The sequence below is a fragment of the Populus trichocarpa genome, chromosome 11 (assembly GCF_000002775.5).
Source record: "Populus trichocarpa isolate Nisqually-1 chromosome 11, P.trichocarpa_v4.1, whole genome shotgun sequence".
In the NCBI taxonomy this organism is placed as follows: Eukaryota; Viridiplantae; Streptophyta; class Magnoliopsida; order Malpighiales; family Salicaceae; genus Populus; species Populus trichocarpa.
Genome location: NC_037295.2, coordinates 11,525,305 through 11,548,978, shown reverse-complemented (window position 1 = coordinate 11,548,978; position 23,674 = coordinate 11,525,305). Strand labels below are relative to the sequence as shown.

The 23,674-nt window shown below is 34.5% G+C and overlaps 1 protein-coding gene across 1 annotated transcript; it reads left to right on the top strand.

The window, feature by feature from the left end:
* The first annotated feature begins 7,675 nt into the window (after positions 1-7,675).
* On the top strand, positions 7,676-22,376 carry LOC7483632 (30-kDa cleavage and polyadenylation specificity factor 30). Its single transcript, XM_002317308.4, has 7 exons — positions 7,676-8,343; positions 8,440-8,790; positions 16,474-16,636; positions 16,831-16,941; positions 17,984-18,052; positions 19,769-19,855; positions 21,210-22,376. Exons 1-7 carry the CDS (start codon positions 7,937-7,939, stop codon positions 22,098-22,100), a joined length of 2,079 nt encoding a protein of 692 aa, XP_002317344.3. The 5' UTR covers positions 7,676-7,936; the 3' UTR covers positions 22,101-22,376.
* Positions 22,377-23,674: the final 1,298 nt, after the last annotated feature.

Here is a 23,674-nt window from a genome sequence, read left to right as displayed (position 1 = left end):
CCAATGACATAATTAAATTTTTAATAGGCCAATTTGATTCAATCATGGGCCAAATTAAATTTTAATTATGTTTAAGAATTAATTTGAGTCCAATTGAAGGATTTAATTAAGTGCAAGGACTTAATTATACTTTAGATGGGTCAAAATAATTTTATTTGGGGCTTAATTGGTGAAAAATTAAGTTTGGGAGCCTAATTTGGGTTTAATTGAGGAGATTGGAATTTTAAGAGACCAAATTTAATTTTTATCATGATAATATATTGAAATCAGGGGCAAAAGTACAAGAAAATTGAAGTTTTGGGGTCAATTAGGGGCTAAATTGAAGAAATACGAGATCAAGGACCATATCGCAATAGGCGTGTAACTTCGGGGCTCCAATTGAAGTTTATCAGGGGCTTAATTGAAAAAGTTTATGGTCAATTAGAGGTTCAATTGAAAGAAATTGAAAGAGGAAGGACTGAAATGAACTTTGGCCAAAATCAGAACTTTGGTACTGTTCATCATCTTCTTTATTTTTCTGAAAAAACTGGTCCAGTCACCTCCTTTGCAGGTGCATTTAATGCACCTATCGTCCACCAAATTTAACCAAACTTGCACGCAAAATGATCCTCTACAGTTTCATATCAATAGTTCAGTCTGAATGACAATTAATCGGCGCTGGCATCGGCCTAAACATGCCAACTCAGGCAGTTTTTCTGCAGATTTGACAGTGCACCATGCCTACTTTGAGCCAACGGTTGGGATCCTTCCCAACCGAATCAAGGGCTGAAAATTTTTCCCCTGTGTAGACAAGATTGCCCTCTTCCACCGCCTATAAATAGAGGTGGATTTCATGGCCCGAGGGAGGAGAAATTGGGGTCCAAAATAAGCCAAAAAATCAGCTTCTTCCCGGTTTCTGCAACTTTCTCTCTGTTTTTCTTTCTTTCTCTCTCCACCTCTTCCATAGCTGCCTTCTCCGGCGATAATACCAACACACCCGACCTACACACCACCACAAATACCAGCTCCACCATAGGAAGCCGGCATAACCACCAAGAGCCACCGTCGGTTTCTCTCTCCTCTCTACAGCCCCTCCCGTTTTCTTCTTCTTCTTTTGCTTCCTCTGCCACCGACCTCCACCGCCACAACCAGCTTTACCACCGTCATTTCCATCAACCCCGCTCCTCACTAGTGGCAGAGTAGCGACCGTGACCTTCTCTTTCTCTTCTCCTTCTAGCCTTTCTCTCTCCTCTGTAACTTTTTTCTTCTTCCTCCCACAGCCGACTCCGGCCACCATCACCTCAGTCGACACCTCTTGAGCCATCGGCCGAACCACCTCATCACGTCCGAGACCCCCACGCCAAGCAACTTCCTTCTCCTTGCTTTCCCTGTTGCTTCCTCGGCGTGGCCGCTGCATGCAGAATTCATTTCTGCATGCAGCAGCTAATTAATTAACCCATGGTTTGGGTCGGGCCAGTTATGGCCAAGCCTAAGTGGCTGGGTCTGGCCCGGCCACCATTAAAAAAAATCCAAAAAAATTTCAAAAATCATTTAAAAAAAAATTATGATTTTTCTAGCATATTTTCCTACCAATTATGCATAATATCGGGTTGTATATTTACACTGTAAAATACAAATCCGGTATTAAAATACCTGATTTTCTCCAAAATATTTCAAAAAAATAAAATAAATAATATTTCAAAACATTTTCAGAAGGAAAAAATATTTTGTTGCATATGGCCAAATCCTAAAATTTTTCCAAACATATTTTTCATGTTAAAAAAAAATGGATATCGTAACCAGTTTATGATTATCCATTAAGATTTGGCCAACATGTCAAAAATCTTTTTCCAATTTTTTTTAGAATCTAGATGTAGACTTTAATATTTGTGGGGGTGTAAAATTACACGATAAAGTACACCCTCAGGTATTAAAGATACAAAGTGTAAATAAATGCGATGCTAAAATTCAGACTTTAGAACGGTTAGGATTTAACCCAATAAGGTAGAGACTCTCTTATGAAGAGAAATATGCCTTGAGCCTTAGAAAAGACCAACGAATAGAAATCCGACTTAGAAAAAACAATCAAACAACAATGCAGTTTACCTTAGGTAGGGTGCACTGGGGGTGATGTGTCTTCCCCTTGCACAACCAGTTCCTTACCCAGACTCTCGCAGACCATAGGTTCCTAGTGACCATAATACTAGGTGGCGACTCCTGAACCTTAATCATAATTTTATGATTAAATACAAAAACTCTTCCTAACACACAACACCTCACACAGGAGGCGCGACGAAAGCCTCTGCCGTCGCCAGACGACGTCGCCCCGCGACACAAGGTTTTAGACCCATCACCATAAATACATATAAAGTTGATAATCTTTTTAGGCTCTATGTGAGTCACGAGGATTTGTTTGTTTATTCCTATGTCTTTTAACATTAAATATTAAAAGTCAATAATGATCATCTCTCTATATCTATAAGTGCATAAAAAGTCTTCTAAGGTTCTACAATATTTCTATCAATATTAATTTTATGTAAGAGATATTTATCTCTTATTAATACTAATAGGAGGAGAAGTTATTTCAACCATTCAAGCAATATGACAAAGTTTAGATATTGTATATATCATTTGAACTGTCTAGGTAAAGAGTTCACATTTTTCCTATTCTCTAAAGTATTCATACTTTTATTTTAGAGCATTTATCGTATACAACTAAGAACAAAAGTGGTTGTTCTTAGAATTTAAAGCTTATTCTCTTATTTATTGCAATCTCTTATTAAAAGTTACTAAGAGTGTGTTTGGTATTGTGGTAGTTGTTGTGGTTGTGGTTTGAAAAAAGTTGTTTTATAAAAAGTACTTTTAGTTGAGGTTGGTTTGGAAAAATATATGTTTGGTTAAAACTGTGGTTGAAATTGAGGTTGAACAAAAAGTAGTTTAATGTGTTTGGTTAAGAATACTTTTCAAATTGAGGTTATAAAATAACTAAAAAAAATATACATTAATATTAATAGTTTTTAATTGAAATATTGTATATTTAACTACTGCTATTACATTATAAAAAAAACAATATTTTATGTAAAATATTTTTTATTATTCTATTAAATTATTTATAATTCTATCATATATAAAATTCATCCGATAAAAATTATAATTTTCATGTCTTCTTAACCGTACAACAAATTAATAAATATAATGTGGTCGTTGAGACGCACCACCACATTTGATAATTTTTTATTTTTCCATTAAACTTGCACTCCCTACCTAAAGCTGAAATCAACCACTACACCCGGCGTCTCTCTTCACTGTCATCTCCCCCTTCCACTGTGTCCCTCTCTTGGCAGAACCTCCACTGGAACCAAAACCAACACTGCCATTAACTAACCCCCTCACCAATACTAGCCCTCACCTATTTACCTCCACGAATCAGCCCTCTCCCTCACAAACCCAGTAGCCTCTCACATCTTCCACTACCAACACGCCCATAGTGAACCAACCCAACCATCAAACCACCACATAGCCAGCCCTATGTCTTCCTCACACAGACCCGAAAACCCATCTCATCCAGTCACCCAAAACCCATCTGCATCTCTGTTTCAAACCATCAACCCATTAGATTCCCCTAACCAACGGTCAGCTCAGCATCCCCCATCGACCCAACACACACCAACCCAATCGAAAGAACCTAGACCCAAACAACCATAGACCACTGCCACAACCTCCAATGCTCTCCAACAACCCTCGTGGTTTTCTCATCTGGACAAAGATGCACCCATAACTCAAAGCAAGATCTTTGCTTTAACTTAGACGATTCAAGGACGTGGCTGATATGCTTCAGGACAACATTCCTAGCCTTAAAATGGCAAATGACGATTCAAGCTCAATTTTTGCTTCTGATAGGTCTTCCCAACAACTTTCAAGAGAGCAAGTTAACTTGTTGCTATATGAGAAAATTGATCCAAGTTTCAAGTGTTTCCCGAAACACTTGTCAAGGAAGAGGAGAACAATTTTTTATACTGTGTTTATAAACACAGTTGCAATAAATAGAAAACGTAGGATTGTAAAAAGCATGCAGTTTCTGCTTCATCAAAACTGAGGTTCAAACGCAGCTAAAGGTGGGACCCATACATAAAAGTTGCGGCTCGTTTTGTAACCAAACAATATATTGCTACTGTTTCAATAAAAACGCTGCCGCAAACGCCAAGCCAAACAGGCTCTAACTCTATCATTGAAGGATCCTTAAATCCCATTAAAATGGATTGTTTTGCAGATGTCAGGTCTTCTATCACCAACCATCAACTTCATGAACTCTGGAGAAGGGGAAATTGAAGTGAATATGTTATTACCCATTATCCAAACACTAAAAAAACATCATTTCTAAGTATATTGGATTTTTAGAACATCATCAATATTGATTTGTTTTAAATGAAGTGTTATACATGTAATATTTATATGTTAATTGTGTTTAATTTTAAATTTGATAAATTTACATGAGATTGACGATGACTGTGATAACAAAGCTACAAAGAAGCATGATGATCTTTTGATAGACATTGATGAGATTGGCTCAATGTCATCGATAATTTTTTCAAATTCTACTCATTTGGACAAAGAAGAACTCGATATGTTCATTGTACTATAGTGAAGGTGTTGACAATGATGTATCTATATGTGTTGCATTGGTTTTCCAGGTGCTTTTGCATCAAACTTGAACTAAAATGTTATGAGATCTTGAACTTTTCTGAACTTGGTTATAAGGATGTTGTTTGTGCTAGAGTGTTTGTTAAAACAGGACATTGGTAATTAATTACTTTACTTTTAAACCTAGATATGAGGGGATCTTAGAGTGATAAATCTCATTTCAGGGATGATTTGTAGCTGAATGTCTTTTTTCTATTCTCTTGGGTTGACCGAGGACTTAACCACCTGTCGAGTCAACTTTTGAGTCGGGTTTAATAACCATGCATCAAATGCTTAAACTTGGTCTTAACTCAACCCTAGGAACGCTTCAAACTTGTTCTTATCTCAACCCTAGGAACGCTTCAAACTTGTTCTTGACCCCCGGGACACTCGAACCTAACCCTTACTCTACCCTAAGGTGTATTGAACCCAATCCTAAACCAATCCTTATACTTTGAACTTCATCTATGTACCCTGAACTCAATCCTAATTTGATTATTACTGAAGTCTTAAATTATAAATTACTGGTGTAAAAACAAGTTTTGAAAACTTTTGAAACCCATTTTTTTGTTTTCATTTTTTTAAAATTTATTGTTAGTTATCCAAACAAAAAAATTAAAAACAAACAAGGTTTCATGTCTTGGTTTATTTTTTTGAAAAAATATATAAAAAACCAACAAAATTATAAGAAAAACTAAATGATGGGGGGGGGGGACTATAGCTTTCCTCGCAAAACATTCTGGATTTCTATAGTGTTTCTTCACATTGTGTTTTTTTTTACATATGGTTTTTTCCGTAATGATTTTTTTAAAATTATTTTTGTCGATTTTATTTTTAATATTGAGATGGCTGAGAATTTAGTTTTGTAATTTTTTTTCCTTTTATTTTGTCTTTCTATGAGGTTAGCGTGGTTTGTCAAGATAACCCAAGTTGCCCCAGTTTATAGATGTGGTGTGTTTTTTTTAATGGTGTGGGAAAAACACTGTAACTTTCCTCATAAAACATTGTGGATTGCTATAGTGTTTCTTCATATTGTTTTTTTTTTGTTATTATTTTTTTAATATTGAGATGGTTGTGAATTTAGATTTATAATTTTTATTTTTATTTTGTTTTTCTATGAGGTTAGCGTGGTTTATATGTTTGTGGAGGTAACCCAGATTGTCCTAATTTATGGATGTGGTTTTTATTTTAATTGAACTTGACTTTTTTATAGTCTATTTTTTTCTCATATTGTTAAAAAAATAGTTTTAGAAAAAAACCATGTTATTAAACTTTATGAAGTAACAAAAATTAAAGGATATGGGGGAAACCACTGTTCACCTAACACCATTATACTGTGGATTACAATAGTAATGCATAATGTTTTGCTTTATTTTTTTTTTCTTTTTTTTGAATTTTTGTTATGATTTTTTTTCAAATCTATTTTTATTAATTTTATCTTTTAAAATTGAGATTGTTGAGAATTTAACTTCATAATTTGCTTCCTTTTATTTTGTCTTTATATGAGGTTAATATGATTTACGAGTTTGATAAGGTAACTTAGGCTGCCCCAGTTTACGAGTTTGGTAGGTTGCTTTGTTTTTTTTAATTGAACTTGACTTTTTTATAGTCTATTTTTTTGTCATATAGTTAAAAAAATAGTTTTAGAGAAAAGTCATGTTATTAAACTTTATAAAGTAACAAAAATTAAAGGGTGTGAGGAAACCATTGTTCACTCACACATATTGCAATGTGAATGACAATACTATCCACATTGTTTTTCTTTTTTCTTTATGGTTTTTAATTTTTGTTATGATATTTTTTTTCAAATTTGCTTTTATCAATTTTATCTTTTAATATTAGGATGGTTGAGAATCTGACTACATAATTTCTTTCGTTTTATTTTACCTTTCTACAAGGTTAGCATGGTTTGCGAGTTTACCAGAGTAACCCGGGTTGTCATGGTTTACGAGTTTGGTGGGTGTTTTTTTTTTAATTGAAGTTGACTTTTTTATCGTCTATTATTTTCTCATATAGTTAAAAAAATAGTTTTAGAAAAAAAAATGTTATTAAACTTTATAAAGTCCATAGACTTATTCACATGTTTGATTGGTTAACTTGGTTCGTGGGTCTGACAAGTGTAGCTTTTTTATATATTTTATTCATCTTTAGATATTAGGTTAATTAAGAATTCAGTTTCATAATTATTTTTATTTTGCCTTTTATGAGATTATCGTAATCTATAAAAACATCTCGGTATTGAGTTGGTGTTTGATTTTACAATCATTTATTTTTGTTATTATATAGTTAAATAAAAAATAGATTTGAAAAAAAAAATAAATTATAATCCTATTGGAGTCCATAACTCAGTTCACATGTTTGGCGTACTAACCCGACTTACTCGATTCACAGGTTTGACGAGTTTACCCACCAATATGATATGCTTTTTCTATTTTTGGTTTTTTAATTATTTTTAATTTATTTATTTTTAATTTTATTATTTAATATTGGATTGATTGAAAAATGGATTGCATTATTGATTTTTGTTTGCTTTCTAGAGATAATTATCTCAAATAAGTGTCTATTTTTAGGTTGATATTCAATTTCATGGCCTTTGTTTTTATCATATAATTAAATAAAAAATATTTATAAAAAAAATATTAAACACAATAGAGTTCATGACCCGGGTTACAGAGAGGCGAAGTTGATCATTATCTCAATATTTTTTTTAAAATTATTATTTTGAAGTTTTATTTTTAAACTAAGTTATGTTTTTATCGATTATGTATTTGGATCAATAAAATTAATTAATTTAAATTGTGTTAATTTTCATATAATTTAATTACTTGAATTAAATAAAAAGTTGAGTAAAAAATTTTAAAATTAATTTACACTGTTAAAAACTTCTCATATTTTAAATATTTTTTTAAAATATTAATCCAACCCACACTACAGAACTGTTATTTTAAAAGGCGAATACTAAACATGAATTTAGATTATTGGAGGGTTGCGTTAACCATTCTAAAATATTACTTTATCTGCAATAAAATTTTCAGAAGTGAACTTATTGATTCAAAAAGTATGATTGGATATATTAATGTTTTTCTTTTAAAATCAATTTACAAGTAGTTTTCCGAAGTTCTTTTTTCCCCAGAAAATTCACTGCAGACTGACTGGTTATCTGCAAAAAAAAAAAAAAAAACCGGCTTCCAATTTCAGTTTCTGCTCAACAACCGTGTAGATGGCTTTGAAATAAAAAGCCCTAATTACATATCAGCTACGGCGGCGGCGGCATACCATGGAGGACCCAGAGGGGGTTTTAAGCTTCGACTTCGAGGGCGGCCTCGACTCGGGGCCCACGAACCCTAGCGCCTCCATGGCAGCGATCCCATCTGACAATCAGGGATCCGCAATGGCAGCTGCGCCCAACACCGCAACCACCGGCGCCAGCACCAGTAACACCACCACCAACAACAGCAGCGACTCTGGTGCGGCGGACATGCAGGCGGGGCGACGGAGCTTCCGGCAGACTGTATGTCGGCACTGGCTTCGAAGCCTTTGTATGAAAGGCGACGCCTGCGGATTCCTTCACCAATACGACAAGTCTAGAATGCCTGTATGTCGGTTTTTTAGACTTTATGGAGAGTGCAGGGAGCAGGATTGCGTTTACAAGCACACCAATGAAGATATCAAGGAGTGCAATATGTGAGTAAGCCTCCTTCTGATTCAATTCTACTAAATAGACAAATAAATAACAACGTCCTTTGAACCAGTAAATAAGTTTTTTCTATGTTTTTGCAGGTACAAGCTGGGGTTTTGTCCCAATGGTCCAGACTGCAGGTATAGGCATGCAAAGTTGCCTGGACCTCCACCTCCGGTTGTAGAAGCTGTTCAAAAGACTCAGCAATTGAATTCTTACAATTATGGAAACTCTAACAAATTTTTTCAACAACGGACTGCTGGTGTTCCCCAACAGATAGAAAAGTCTCCCATTACCATCATAAAACCTTCAGGAATGGAATCTGCTAATTTGCAGCAGCAGCAGCAGCCACAGACACAGACACAGGCACAGGCACCAAATCTTCCAAATGGCCAGCAACAGCCTAATCCATTGAACAGAATTGCAACGACCTTACCTCAAGGAATATCTAGGTGTGTTCAGAGTTCTGAGGTCTTTTATCGAGTTATATGTAAATCAATTATTGTATATTCTTTCTCTTGGATATTCTGATTATTGTTATTAAAACTATACATATAGATGGGCATTGGTCTTGGAAGACTTTCTGTACCAAAAGTCTGTGATCATCTAATAAAGCCCATTGTTACTTCAAATGTGAGAGGCAATGGACCTTTTCTTTCCTTTTTTTTTTGAATTTTTTCCTAGCTGTTTGCGTGTATATGTTGGTCTAGACGTCCCCAAACCCATAATTGACAAACATTATTACTGTGCATTGAATCTTACTGATGCTAAATTGAAATGTCTCTTGATGTGCCTTTGACATGAAGCCATCCATCCTCTATGTTCTAAAGAGGGTGGCACAAATGTGATTGTTTCATCATTGCTTGAAGAGCATGAAGCAGCTGTAACTATTCTTACTACTGAATTTACTCCTGTTTTTCTAACAACTTCTCTCGTAGTCAAGGCTCTTGAAACTGTTTCAAAAGATCAACTACCCTTCTCTTTCTTTCAAAAAAAAAAAATAAAAAAAATCCTTCTTGTGAAGTGGATGTCTGAAAAATGTTGCTATTATGTTTGTGTAAAAGGTTGTAGATATTTTTTGTTGGTATATGCTGTTTTAGTCTTTTTCTGTGCTTTTACTTATGAATTGCTTACTTCTTAGTTAAATGATGTTTTGCAACCTTCTTGCTTTATTATTTTTTCCCTTAAACATGATGACGAGTCATTAGTTAATGCTTCACATACAGGAACAGTTCCTTTTCATGTCTTGATGCCTTGGGGCATGGCTGTTTGCTGTCAGATAATGTAGTCTAGTTTGATGATTTTTTAGGCTGTCGTTGCAAAATGATTGACGCCCACCAATATGTGTGAAGTAACAAAGAACTAACGCAGGATGTCTTTGAAGTATCTGTTCTATTAGGGTTTTGAAGGATTAGGGTGTGGAAATTGGGCATTTAAGGGTTTAGAGTATAAGAAAAGGGGAATTCAGGATTGTAATTTAAATTAGAACAAAAGTAAAAGGGCCACTGGCTTTCACATTACTAGGTTTCTGGGAATCACATCTAGAAGATAGAAAAACTAAGCAAGCTTCACACCTAGGCTTCTCAGGATTTACACCTAAGATTGGCTACATGACTCTATATTAAATCGTAATATTGCTGGAAATGCTTAGACTCCACATAAATCTGATACCTTAACAAAGCTTTACAAACATAGTTATTCTTAGACTCCACATACACCTAAAGCATTACGCTGTTAAATTCTAAGACTTAGATCTTAAATAAGAGTATACTACTATCCCATTTTAATCTACTTGACAAATAATAGATAACTTTCAGCAGATCTGGAAATTACAGAAACTTCTTTACGTTCAATAATTTCAGAAAAAAAGACTAATCCTGCTTGTTTTGTTGTCCGCATCATATGTGATTCTCAAGCTTTCTGTCTTCTAGGTGTGGTTCAATAGAAAACCTACTAGTGTGAAGCTGGTAGCCCTTTTAGTAGCATCTTAATTTACCTTGGATACTTAAATAAGAAAATACTGCTATCCCTATTCAAACCTAATTAATTAAGGAGTTCTTTTATACTAAGGACTAATCAGACAACTAAAACATAAAATAGAAACCTGGACCTGGATAATTTCCAGCAAATCTGGAAATTACAGAAATATCCTTGTGTTTGATAATTACACAATAATATAATAATCCTGCTTATTTTTCTGTCTGCTTTATGAACTTAAGCCAAATGCATGACTTTTCTTATTGAATCACCCCTTTGTTCCTTTTGCTCCTTTGATCAACTGACCTCAAAACTTCCTACTTCTTCTCATACGTGTCTTCTAGTCTAATTTCCACAAGGTGATAAGTGAATTTGCAAGTACATGCTGAACTTGTTCAGTTGATGCATTTTGTATTAATGGCTGATAACTGGTTAGTTGTGTTTCTCTTTTGAAAGTTGGCTGCTTCTGTAGTAACGGTGTATTGGTAGCATGTGCTTTAGTATCTTTTTTTTATTCAGACAGCTAACAGAAGAAGAAGCTACAAGTGACTGTTCTTCCTTTGCATCAAAAAACATAGAAAAGGTTCATTAGAGAATTAGATGAATGCATGGAAGTAACTGATGCACATGGCTGTAATAAGTGCTTGCCTGAACAACCCAAAGAGAATGCTAGTTTGTTTTTCATGCTCTTTATTCTTATTGCTTAATGCTTAACTATTCATTCACTCACCTATCTATGTACAAATTGTTTTATTAATATGTATGTCTGTGAAAGTTCTCATGTGTCCACGTGAGCGTATACATGTATATGTGTTACAGTCTGTTTTGGGTTAGGAGGTGGGGAATAGTCAGTAAGCTTTCGCTCATGTTTCAAATTTTGTGAATGGATTAGCTCCCTTTGTGAGTCAGCTAAGAGTGATCAATGCTCAGTTCGGATTGCGTCCTCAAGACAGTAGTCCTATTTTTCAATTTGTTTGATGAAATTGGGTCCTGCAACGCTGTTTAGACCTCAGAAAACAGAATCTGGATGTGTTCTTAAACAATCTCTTAAACATGAACACAAAATTCAAGCGGTATATCAGTATGCAATGCTGTGTTATTACAAGTTTGAAAGATCCTAGGATGACCACACTGATTGTGTGACTTGTAATGAGTTGTGATGGGAGAAAATGTCACTTGGAGTTGGGTTGAGATAATGAATGATGCAAGAAAGATAAGAAGCAACAAGTAACGACAAAAGAGTGCTAAAATCAAGAATGAAATTGATACAAGTGAACATAGATTTTAGTGATGGAAAAAATTATGATTTCGGTAAGAAAGCATAACTGAAATCCTAATGGTTGAGAATAATTTGGGATGACATGATAACTAGGAAGAAGAGTAAGAAACCTTCAATATTAACCACACTCAAATGAATACCTCAATACCCTGATATTAACACAGCTTGGAACAATATCAAAACTACGAAATCAACAAAATTAATGATTAATTGGCTATAGCTCTTGTATTATGTTCCCAGGTTAAAGCAACTTGTCGCTGTATTGGTACATCAAGACTATAAGAGTCCAAGATATTAGCCTCATTTATGATTGCAATTGTTGAAAAATTAACATGTGCTTGTTATTTGTCGCTACTTTTGATTCCTTGGCCTATATATTGTAAGTAAAGTCCCATTTTGCATCATCAACATTTGTTGCCACCATATAACTTTCTGGATTCCTTCTTTGAGCCTGCATTATACATTTAGGCAGAGGATCATTATAGTGTGGTAATTTAATAATATTTCTTAAGCTGCTCCATGCTCTCCATGTGTTCTACTTGATTTCAGCAACATCATAAAAAGGGGGATAGACATCATAGGTCAGTGGAGAATCCCAATTTTCACTTGTCAATAAGTTGTAGACATCATAGTTTGGTGGAGAATCCAAACTTTCTTCAACGAGGTTTCATTTTCAAAATAAGGACACAGGAAATCAACATTATGATGCAGCATAGGGAACCAAGTCTAACTTTCACTGTACATGCGAACAAGGTCAAAACCATAATTTCAGTGATTTTCAGGTTGGAACTTGAAACAAGAGAATAAAGTAATAGTGTGTAGAACATACTGTTTTGCTAATAAACTAGCATTTCTAAAACATAGAGGAGGTGCCGCATTTACATTTAAAAAAGTCTAATTGTTCTTAACTAAGGTAGATACAGCTTTCTGAATAGGAACAAGACCACCTTGAGTTAGAACAACTCCTAGCTAATGTCCTCATAACCCTTGGGTGATAACGAAATGATTTTAAAACTACTAAATTAATAAAAGGAAGGATTAATTAATAATAGCTCCTCTAATTAGATAATAGCAGGAGTATGTACTCGTCTTTTATTATACTGGTTCCTAAGAAAAACCAATCAACGAGAGTGAGGAATTATATCCCCATTAATGTTGTCAAAGCTTCATACATGATTTTGTTAATGGTGTTATGAAGTAGGCTTTTTTTGTGGTGTTGGTGGATAGTGGATACAATTTTTGCTCTTTGAGTTAGAACAACTCCTAGCTAATGTCCTCATAACCCTTGGATGATAACGAAATGATATTAAAATTGCTAACTTAATAAAAGGAAGGATTAATTAATAATAGCTCCTCTAATTAGATAATAGCAGGAGTATGTGCTCAACTTTTATTATACTGGTTCCTAAGAAAAACCAATCAACCAGAGTGAGGAATTATATCCCTATTAATGTTGTCAAAGCTTCATACGTGATTTTGTTAATGGTGTTATGAAATAGGCTTTTTTGTGGTGTTGGTGGATAGTGGATACAATTTTTGATCCTAGAGTCTATGCATGTTCCATTAGATTATAGATGCTGCTTTGGTGGCTAATTAGGTACTGGAGGATGCCAACTAGGAGGGGAGTTTGAGAAGGTGCATGCTGTAATTTAGAACTTTCATGGAGGAAGGTGTCAAGTTGAGTTGAGAAATAGTTTTTTTATTTTATTCAAGAGGTCCTCGGAAAGGTTATCCCCTGTATAATATTTTGGTTTCTGTGATAATGGATTTTCTGAGAAGATTGATTTATAAAGGGGTTTCTAGTTGGTTGTGAGGATATTTTCAGTCACATTTGCAATTCATTGATGATAACATTTTCTTTCTATCAAATGATAGCCAGGGGTTTGGATATGTGTTCTCCATGTTGATTTTTGAGAAGCTATTTGGCTTGAGAATTAATGCGAAAAAGAGTATCAGGGTGGCTATTCCCATGTCAAAGTCTATTAGTAATGTGCTTGAAGGCTATGCCTCACTCACTGGGTTGGTTACTCGAGATTGGTATTTGACATGCTTAGGTTTCTTTCAGAGGTGATCTACCCTTGCCAGCCTTTTGGGAAGCTTTGCTTGAGCAGGTATCAGAAGGATTTGGATGGGTGGGAAGGCGTATTTATTTATTTATTTTATGTTGTGGGTAGGATCGCTCATTTCAAGCTTCTTTGTAGCATCCCTTGATAATTGTTCTTTTAGGATTCCAATTTTTTTTGCAATGGGGATTTCTTATGATCCGTCAAAAGGTCAGTTATAGAGACCATGTGGTCTGCTGGGAGGTGTTGCTGCTGTACTATTAAAGGGGCTTTTAGTGCAGGTCAGTTTAAGTGAGAATATTTTCTTTATGGGAAAATGGCTATGGATCTTTCCTTCTGAAGTTCATTTCCTATGGCAAAGAGGCATTGACAGCAAATGTTTTCTTCAAAGAAATGGTTGTTATTCCCACAGTAGGATGGCTAATCATGCATGTGAGTCCTTGGAAGTTCATAGCACAGTTTTCTCCTTGTTTCTGCTCTAAGATATAAAGTTGGTAATGGTTTGTGTATTCATACTGGGGGTGAGTCTATTGGTTGGGATCTTTAGAAATACCAATGGATAGAAAACAGTGGACTTCCTCTTGTTGTTACCTGTTTTACATCCTACATCCTTATTGGACATTAGATAGTTCTAGCAAGTTTTCTTGAAAACTTTTGTACACCTCAGACTCTTTGTGCTTTCCTGTGGTCAATCATATCTGGAAAGCCAGAGAAGTATCTGATGTTAAAACATTTGTTTTTATTTGGTACTCGATATGATTAAGTCTAGATGATTAAGTCTAGTGACTCGTTGCAGGTTCATGAGTTGCTTTTTCCTGACACTTTTGCTGTGTGTCATGATGGGAGTCACCTGTTACTGTGCCACTGATAGCATATGGTATGTGGTTCAGACTGTTTTTATGTTTTAGTAAGAGCAAGGGTTGCAAGCTTTTACAGACAAGTGCTATGCTAGCAGTTATATGGACTCTTTGGATGTGAAGGAACTTCAGAACTTTCAGGACTGTTCTAATTTAAGATTGCTTTTGTGGGCTAGGATAGTTCTTTTCCCATCGCTATGGATCTTAACTCCAGAGTCCTTTAGAGGAATTTCTTTAGCTGACACAGTGGAACTGGAATGCTCCCTTGTCTTTGGTTTTACCTTTCAAGGAGTGTATCTTATCTTCCTAGTCTCCTTTGAAAGTATGCTCTTTCCTTCCAGTAAATTCTCATATACATAATAAAAGCCCTTACATTATTTGGTGAGTAAGTGGAATATATGGCATTGATTGTTTAAGTTAGTAGAGAGCCTTGGTTATTCCAAGTGGTTGCATGGTTATTGTCAATTTCCTATGGGGTTTTGGGAGAAGGAAGGACCATAATATTTTATGGTGTTCTGCAGCCTGTGGGGTCCATTTGTTGTGTTTGATTCGAGAGGAATTTTAGAGCTTTTAAGCCCAGTTTACATAAACACAATCGATTTTAGGTAGAGTAGTGTCTCTTGCTTCATTATGGTATCGTGCTTCAGGTGCTTTTTTGGGGTTTTTTTTAGCTGACTGAAGTGAAATTGGAATGCTTCAGGTGCTTTGTTTCTTAGTTTGGAGGATGGCCTATTCTCCTAACTCTCTCTATATAATTTCTTCCTTTCATTAATGATATCTTTCATTATCTTAAAAAAGGTGCCTTCATCAATGTAATCAGGGCCTAGGCTCAAGCTTAGAAATAATAATTAAATTAAATATCATAAAGATAAATACAAGATAGAGGATTATACTCTTTTTAAGGTTTGGTAAGTTGCAGATCTAATTAGTTGGTTGTTTTAGTCTTCATATGGTTACAGTGAGGTTATTTTGACTAATTTTATTGAAATCTCTCAAACAGGAATAATCCTCTCAAAGTATAGAAGGAGCCAAGCATCTGACATAATTGAAAGGGCAGGGATGGCTAAGCTATAGGATTATCCAATAAATTAGATCATCTAGTTGAACCAACCTTCAGTTGATGGTTGTACTTCATAGTTTTTAAATACTAGAATCAATTATCACTTGTCTTTCCTTTGCTATGCTAGAATCTACCTGGAAAGACAGGAAAGGAAGAGTAGAGGAAATGGAGCATGAAATCATGATGGGAGTGGCATCAACGAACTGTGATTCTCTTACTTGTTTGACTTTGTTGAGTATGAAGTCGTGATGGGAGTTGTATCAATTGGTGGTTTTTAAGGTGCTATGGTTTGAGAATTTTTATTTGCTGCCCTGACTTACCACATAACTGGTTTGTTGTTAGCTAGGTTTAAGGTGTATGAACTTTCCCACAACTTGTTACTAAATTTAAGATACAGTTGTTAATGATAGTATCAAGCCTTTCAAATACCTTTCCTATTGAACATCATTAATTGCTATCTGTAATGCGACATGTCATTCAGCGAATAAGTTGGGTCTGGAAGAGTTGAAAGTGATTTAATTGATTGGGGGGGGGGGGGGGGGTCCCCTTCGTTGTAAATAACTAAGAATATAAAGTTTCATTATAATTTAAGTTGCAAAGTTAAGTAGGAATTTCTTTATGCCATCTGACCTCATCACAGTGAAGCCTGCACTCCTATGTTTCTGATGTTCCATGTGCTGTATGTGGTGGTTTTCTGGTTGCGGGTCAAGCTGTTAGTAGCCTGTTCTTCGTGGCTATGAATATGCTAGTTCACTATGTTTTTTTCTAATCTAATTCTTGTGTGTTTTCTGTTTATTGAACTTCTAGGGTGTTATTTTGGTTTCCTTCAATTGAAGCACCTAGTTTTCTCTTTTCCATAATTGAATGCACTTAACTTATTTCTTTGACTTGGGCTTTAGGTACTTCATTGTTAAGAGCTGCAACCTTGAAAATTTGGAGTTATCTGTGCAGCAAGGAGTATGGGCAACACAAAGGAGCAATGAACCTAAACTGAATGAAGCTTTTGACTCTGCTGAAAATGTAATCTTGATTTTCTCAGTAAACCGGACTCGGCATTTCCAGGTATGTTTGGAATTTATTGCTCAGTTAGTTGCTTAATTTGGTAGAGTGGATTCCTGATTTTCCAAAAAATATATATTGTTTTGGATTTGTCTTGATTAAGGCTGCTACATGGCTTACTTGGTTTCTAGTTGCATGAAATTGCTCTTGTTTGCTCTGTCTGAGATGCTAAGCATTAAATCATATATGGTTGATAGGGTTGTGCAAAGATGACATCCAAAATTGGTGCTTCTGTTGGTGGAGGGAATTGGAAATATGCACACGGAACTGCACATTATGGGAGGAATTTCTCAGTCAAATGGTTGAAGGTATTTTTTCCTTCTATGTTTGTTTATGATTTGAATGGCAAGATGTGATACTTTCATTATAAAATGATTATCAGTTTCTTGATCCGAAGTAAAAGTGATAGATAAGAGGGCCCTTGTTTATTAAGGAGGAGAATTTGGAAAACAACTTTTAGTAGTTCTCTTATTTTCTAGAGAACTGGTAGAATAGAAAACATATGTTCAAGTAAATACTAGTTTCTAAACACATTTCTTATAGTTTCGTGTTTTCTAGACAACTAGAAACAAGCAAGCACAACTTAAAGCATCAAACTTAGTGTTCTCAACTCTCACGTGTCAGCTTAATGCACCACATGATCATATGGAACAAATTGCTGGAATTTTTTAAAAGGATTGTGTTCTCCATTAAATTAAATGATTACATTAGCATATGTATATAGGACTGAAAATTCATACTGCTAAGTAGACCTGGACTAAATAAAGAAATACTAGTATTCTTATATTGAATAAGAAATAGAATGAGGAGCTCAAATCTTCTTCATGAGAAAGATAATATCTTCAAAAGTTTATTCAATTGCTCTGGTAACACTAACTACTTTTAGACTGGTTCTTTGATGACAATCAGACTATATATACATCTCAAAATGCATGCAGTTGTGTTTGTTTTTGGGCATTAATCATGCAACATAAACATATTGTATTTTAAACTTGACTTGGAGGCTACTTCAGTTACAGAAGTAACAATGGGTAATAAGAAACAATACAGGCTCCTGAATGTCATGATGCATTAATTACTTGTCTTTCAGAGTCCTGAGTGGCCTTGCTCAAGATTTTGGCTCCATATCATATGGGGTATTTTTGTTTTGAGTTCACGGCTATCCTTCAAATGTTTTGCGTGGCTAACAGAAACAGACTGCAGCTGCTTTTCAAAGTCATATTTATCACAACAGATATGTGCATTGGACATTTATTAATGAATGGGGGCATATTAAAATTAAAAAAAAAATGTGTACAATTTAAATATTAGTAATGTATGATGTAGCTAATTGCAGTTTCCCACTTGCAGTTGTGTGAACTGTCCTTCCACAAAACTCGTCACTTGAGAAACCCGTTCAATGAGAACTTACCAGTGAAGGTAGTACCTTTGGTCTTTGTCTAGTTTATTCTTTTGTTCATCTTCTATTTCATTGCATGAAAAGATATACTGTTTGTACTGTGTGTGAGGACTTACAGTTATCTGCTCGTAAAGAATGAGTTTTTTTGTTTTTTAATATTAGTATTAGTTTATATGAAATTGTATTCTAATAAATCTGCCTTACCAACTACATTCAAGTTCCCAACTATGGGAATTAATATTTGATTGTTTAGGAATTTTAATGCTGTATGACTTCTATTAGTATTCATTAATAGTTAAAATAGGAATTTAGATTATTTTAGTTTCTTACTGAATTAGGACTACTTAATAGGTTTTCTTATTTATATGGTTTGGTTCATGTAAAAAGATAAATAAGCACCCTACCTATGCATTTGGATAACATTGAATATTAATTATCAGAATAAAAGTAACTTTTTCTCCCGTTGAATATTATAAACAACCCAACCTTGGTTGCCTCTCATAAACATACTGTATTTGGGTGTTGCTTACAGCCACCTCATTTGGTAAATAAAGGACATAAAGCATTAGCACTATCCTTTTTGAGAATCATACAAGTAACTTCACTCTTATCAATGCCTGTAGGATACTTTCAGGTCTGATGAATTTGATGATACCCAATGCCCGCTCTTCAAATCTATATTTGAAAAGATTGTATAATTCTTTTGTGTCAAGCTTAGGGTTAAAGTAAATAGAAATCATAAATCACAGTTCACCAAGTTTTCAATGGTAAATGTAATGTTTTGAGGAAATGATAAATTATTAGTTAGTTCTTATATTTCCAATGTAGTTATAACTTAATTATTTTTATTTAAAATTTCCATATCAACCCCGCTGCTTTTTCATAATCCAATCAAATTACAATTTGTGCATGCTGTTTTCAATTTAAGCAATAACTTTAATTTATTTTCTATTATTAACTATCGGTATCCAGCAAAACAGACAACTTCTATGATTAATAAAATGCAATTGTTTCCTCGGTTGCATTTCATCTATTGAAATTATCAAGTAATAATTTATCATGCCAGTAATTTTTTTTATTTTCAATAATTGAAAGATAATATAGTTGAATTTAATTAATCTGTTCCTTTTCCTTACTATCTTCACATGTTTTGGGTTTTTGTATTCTTATTGTTGATTCAAGTAGATAATATGCATTGATGCTTTATCTAAGTTAAATAAATAAATAATTCATTAAATAAAATTTGGGGATAAGGCATTAGTAAAAAAAAAAAAAAAAATCCAAGTGACAAAGGATCTGAAATATATCTTTACTTAAGAAATTTTTCTTTGATTTATGTGAATTATTGGATAATGTTATACTTAAAACAAAAAAACTGCATAACAATTGAAACAAAATTGTAATCATCCAAAGAATCACCAGTGTCTGTAGCTAGTAATTAATTATTATTGTTACCACTGTTAGTTTTGTATTAGTGCAATCATCTAGAAATTTAAGTAGCTCTTTCATAAAATATTAATAACTGAACTCCACATTTCAAAATCATTTATATCAATATGGTTTTACCACACTTCTTTTGTTATGATAGTTTTCTTGGTAATATAAATTGCTTATTTGAGCTGTGTGTTGTAGTGAAGTCCTAATATTAGTCCAGCTAGCCATTTCTAGTCTTCTCTAATGCTATAGTGTGTCTATTTACTTATTTCTAGTTATGTTTGTACTTTTCATGAATGCAGATTAGTAGAGATTGTCAGGAGCTAGAACCCTCTATTGGTGAGCAATTGGCGTCCTTACTTTATCTGGAGCCAGATAGCGACCTCATGGTATGCTTGTTCCATGAATTTTTTATTTATTTAAAAACATGGTGAGGTAGATAAAGAAGCACTTCAACTAATTATAGAACGAAGAAAGAGATGGAAAGAAAGAAGGATGTGATGTGTCATTGTCCTTTCCTCATTTGGCAATTAATGCGGTTATACACTTATATCAACAAAACCTAATCCTAACTGCAAGTGGCCACGGATCAATCCTATATATTCAATGACTAGTGTCACGTTTTCCAACAAGGAAGTCTTATAAAATTACTTGAATATACCTGATTTCATTCGTTTCCAACTCAGTTTGCATTTGATTTAACAGCATAGTAGAATTTACAGTAGCTTGAATATTAAATGATTTTATTTGCTTCTACCTGCAGTTTGTGTTTGACTTAACAGCATAGAAGAATTAACATTAGCTTGTACAAAAAATACAGAATTCATGCATGTTGTCAATGTCTTTTAGATGATAATGTCCTTGCTTGTTAAAGTAGTTTATTTTAATTTCTGTCGATCACTTGCAAGAGCTGGCTACTTCATATTTCAGTCACGTGTGTGGCTAACAACAGGGGTTCTTATTTATGCTTCTCACTATATATTTTGTAACTAAATTACATTAAAGGCATGAATCGAAAATGAAAGAAAATATTTATCTTCCTCTGTGTCTTTATTTTTTTCTTCTCCCTCAATGAATTCTTTCTTTTCTTCTACTAAACTTATTCAACAGGTTCAATTACTTTTCATGATACCAATTGTCATGGTTCAAAAGTGATTGAATTGGTTAGTAGAAGAGAGGGAAGAGTTCATTGAAGGACAAGAAGAAAATAGAGGATGATATTCTTTCTTTTTCTGTTCATTCCTTCAATGTAATTATAGTAAGAAGCATAAAGGATCGAATTAATGTCAGTTTTATTTTTTCTTATTCATGTTCTAAGGAATGAATTAACTTCAGTTTTCTTATTTCTTGTTTATGTGCCAACTTATCTCAATCGTGGAAAACACCTCCTTCCATCTCTTTGTTGTCTTTGATTCTGTACACTTAACCACACTGATTTTGTAATCTTTGAATCATGATATGAAACGAGTCATCAATAAATGTAGCATAAATTGAATTTTTAGAACTAGAAACAAATACAAAACTAGAAGTCTGTGGTTGTAGGTAAGGTTTTAGGGAGGTGGGGACTATGTTCAGAATCATAAACATTTCTATTTTTGAACTATTCTTTATATTGACAAAACCGATATGCTTAATGGGTGGCCGTGCTACACTCGCTATTATTTGATTCTAAGGTGCAGCTCTCCAAATTATGGAATGCAATGAACCAAATGTATTTAAATAATATTCCTTTATGGGATGCAGGCAATCTCAGTTGCAGCTGAAGCAAAACGAGAAGAGGAAAAAGAAAAAGGAGTCAATCCTGACAGTGGTGGTGAAAACCCTGACATTGTCCCATTTGAGGACAATGAAGAAGAGGAGGAGGAAGAAAGTGAAGAGGAGGTGGAAGCCTTCGGGCATCCTCTTGGAGCAGCAGCTCAAGGCAGAGGGAGAGGTAGAGGAATCATGTGGCCTCCTCACATTCCAATTGCCCGTGGGGCAAGACCCATCCCCGGCATGAGAGCTTTCCCCCCCATGATGATGGGTGCTGATGGTTTTTCATACGGAGCTGTACCTGATAGCTTCGGAATGCCAGATCTCTTTGGTGTGGCTCCCCGTGGATTCGCCCCATATGGTCCGAGGTTTTCTGGTGATTTTACTGGTGCTACATCTGGCATGATGTTTCCTGGGCGGCCTTCCCAGCCAGGAGCTATGTTTCCAGCTGGTGGATTTGGGATGATGATGGGTTCAGGACGTGCTCCGTTTATGGGGGGAATGGGTCCCACTGCATCAAATCCTCTTCGAGGCCCTCGGCCCGGTGGCATGTTTGCACCACTTCTCGCATCATCCTCCCAGAACAATAACCGGTCTTTTAAGAGAGATCAGAGAGCAGCACCCAGTGATCGAATTGACAGACATAGTATAGAATCAGATCTGGTTAGGGGTGCAGCTGGGGAATCAAATGATGAGACAAGATACCCGCAGGAAACATACAAGGCTTCCCATGAAGATCAATTTGGTGCTGTAAATAGCAATAGAAACGATGAGAGTGAAAGTGAGGATGAGGCACCTAGACGGTCAAGGCACGGGGAGGGGAAGAAGAAGCGGCGAGGATCAGAAGGAGATGCTAATCCTGGCTCGGATCACAAACAGTAAGATGCACCTCCTAGATTCGTAGTGGAGCATAATTAATCAGAAAGGCCAGCCGTAGCACATGCTTTTCTCCCTCTTTTATCAGCTCCCTTTGAATGTGATATAACTGCGGACTTGTCGTTTTTGAACACTCTTTTTGGGGCAGAAAAATGTACGCCCCCCCAAAATTTCTAGGTTAACATGTAAAATATATAGTAGTGTACCAAATGAATGGGTATATAATGAGATTAATGGAATGCTGATCTGATATATAGCAATGTATCTGGAGGTTAAACATTATACATGGACGTAACCATTCACGCCGGGTGGGGATAAAAGCAGAGGGAGAAAACAAATGTTAGGCACTCAAGCTGCAGTTGAGACATTGCTGGCCAATTCACCGCTGTATGGCTGACCGGTGATTAGCACCGAGTCCGGCTTCATGCAGCCGAGTTGCAGCCTGCGATTGCTAGTTTGGAAAAAAGGGTTCCCTGTAAATTAATATTCCTGTGACGATATTCTTTCTTTCTATAATTTTCAAGTTGCTATAACCCTTTGTTTTTCTTTCTATGATTTATTTATTGTTTTGCAAAATATCGTTAAAAATAAAAATCAACCAGTAGTGAGGAATAGCCTTGCGTACAAAAAAGTGTTATATTATCTCCTTTGACTGCAGTTTTGTTATGAGAAAATCTAATGATTTAACACAATAAAAATAATTCCTAATAAACGACTTAGACGGGATAGAAAGTTGATAAATTATCATATAAACCATGTGTAGTGTTCGGTATGATTTTAAATTTCTTTCATTTAAGCACACCAGGTTTTATCAATCTTCTAATCAAGCACTTCCATTAATTTCTCTATTTTCTATTTCACCTTTACTAAAGGAAATTTGTCAGATTTCAATTTTTTCGACTTTCAATTATTCCAATTCAATTTTTCTATAAAAATCTATTCATATTTTCTATTTATTTTACAATCACATGATTTATATCTTTTTAAAATAATAAATATTTTCAACTTTATTAATAATTTATTTATTAGTTTTGATTAATCATAAGATAGTGTTAACCTCAATTAACGTAGATAACTACTATAATTAAAAAGATTTTCTTTTTAAAAATATCTATTTTAGTTTAAATTATTTATATTTATTATATAATATATTTTAGCGGGTACTCTTTTATATATATATATATACCGCATTGAAAAATCAAAAATTGATTGAAGTACTTCATTGAGATAATAAAAAAATGTTAGTATATCAAAATAAAAAAGTGTTTATATAAAAAATAATTCATCTTATGTGATAGGAGAAAATATTTTTAAAACAATTACTCACTTTGCTTTTTTTAGTAAGACAATAAAGGAAAATGAAATCTACAATCGATTAAGGGATTAGGATTCATAATAACAATCAACAATCAAGTTTTATGTAGAACAAGAGTCTTTAACAGCTAAATTAATGGATGTTGCAGTGTAATGAGAACACATGTAATTTCCTAGAGAATATAAACAAATAAAAGAATACAAATTGTGCTAAGATTGAGATTGTAAAGTCCTTATTTGCCATAAATATTTTGTATTATACTAGG

Bases quoted from the DNA above. Each gene is read 5' to 3' on its own strand.
- LOC7483632 (XM_002317308.4), top strand. From the start codon at position 7,937: ATGGAGGACCCAGAGGGGGTTTTAAGCTTCGACTTCGAGGGCGGCCTC. The intron at 8,791-16,473 runs GTGTGTTCAGAG...CTTGGGCTTTAG, and splicing joins TTACCTCAAGGAATATCTAG to GTACTTCATTGTTAAGAGCT. The intron at 18,053-19,768 runs GTAGTACCTTTG...TCATGAATGCAG, and splicing joins ATGAGAACTTACCAGTGAAG to ATTAGTAGAGATTGTCAGGA.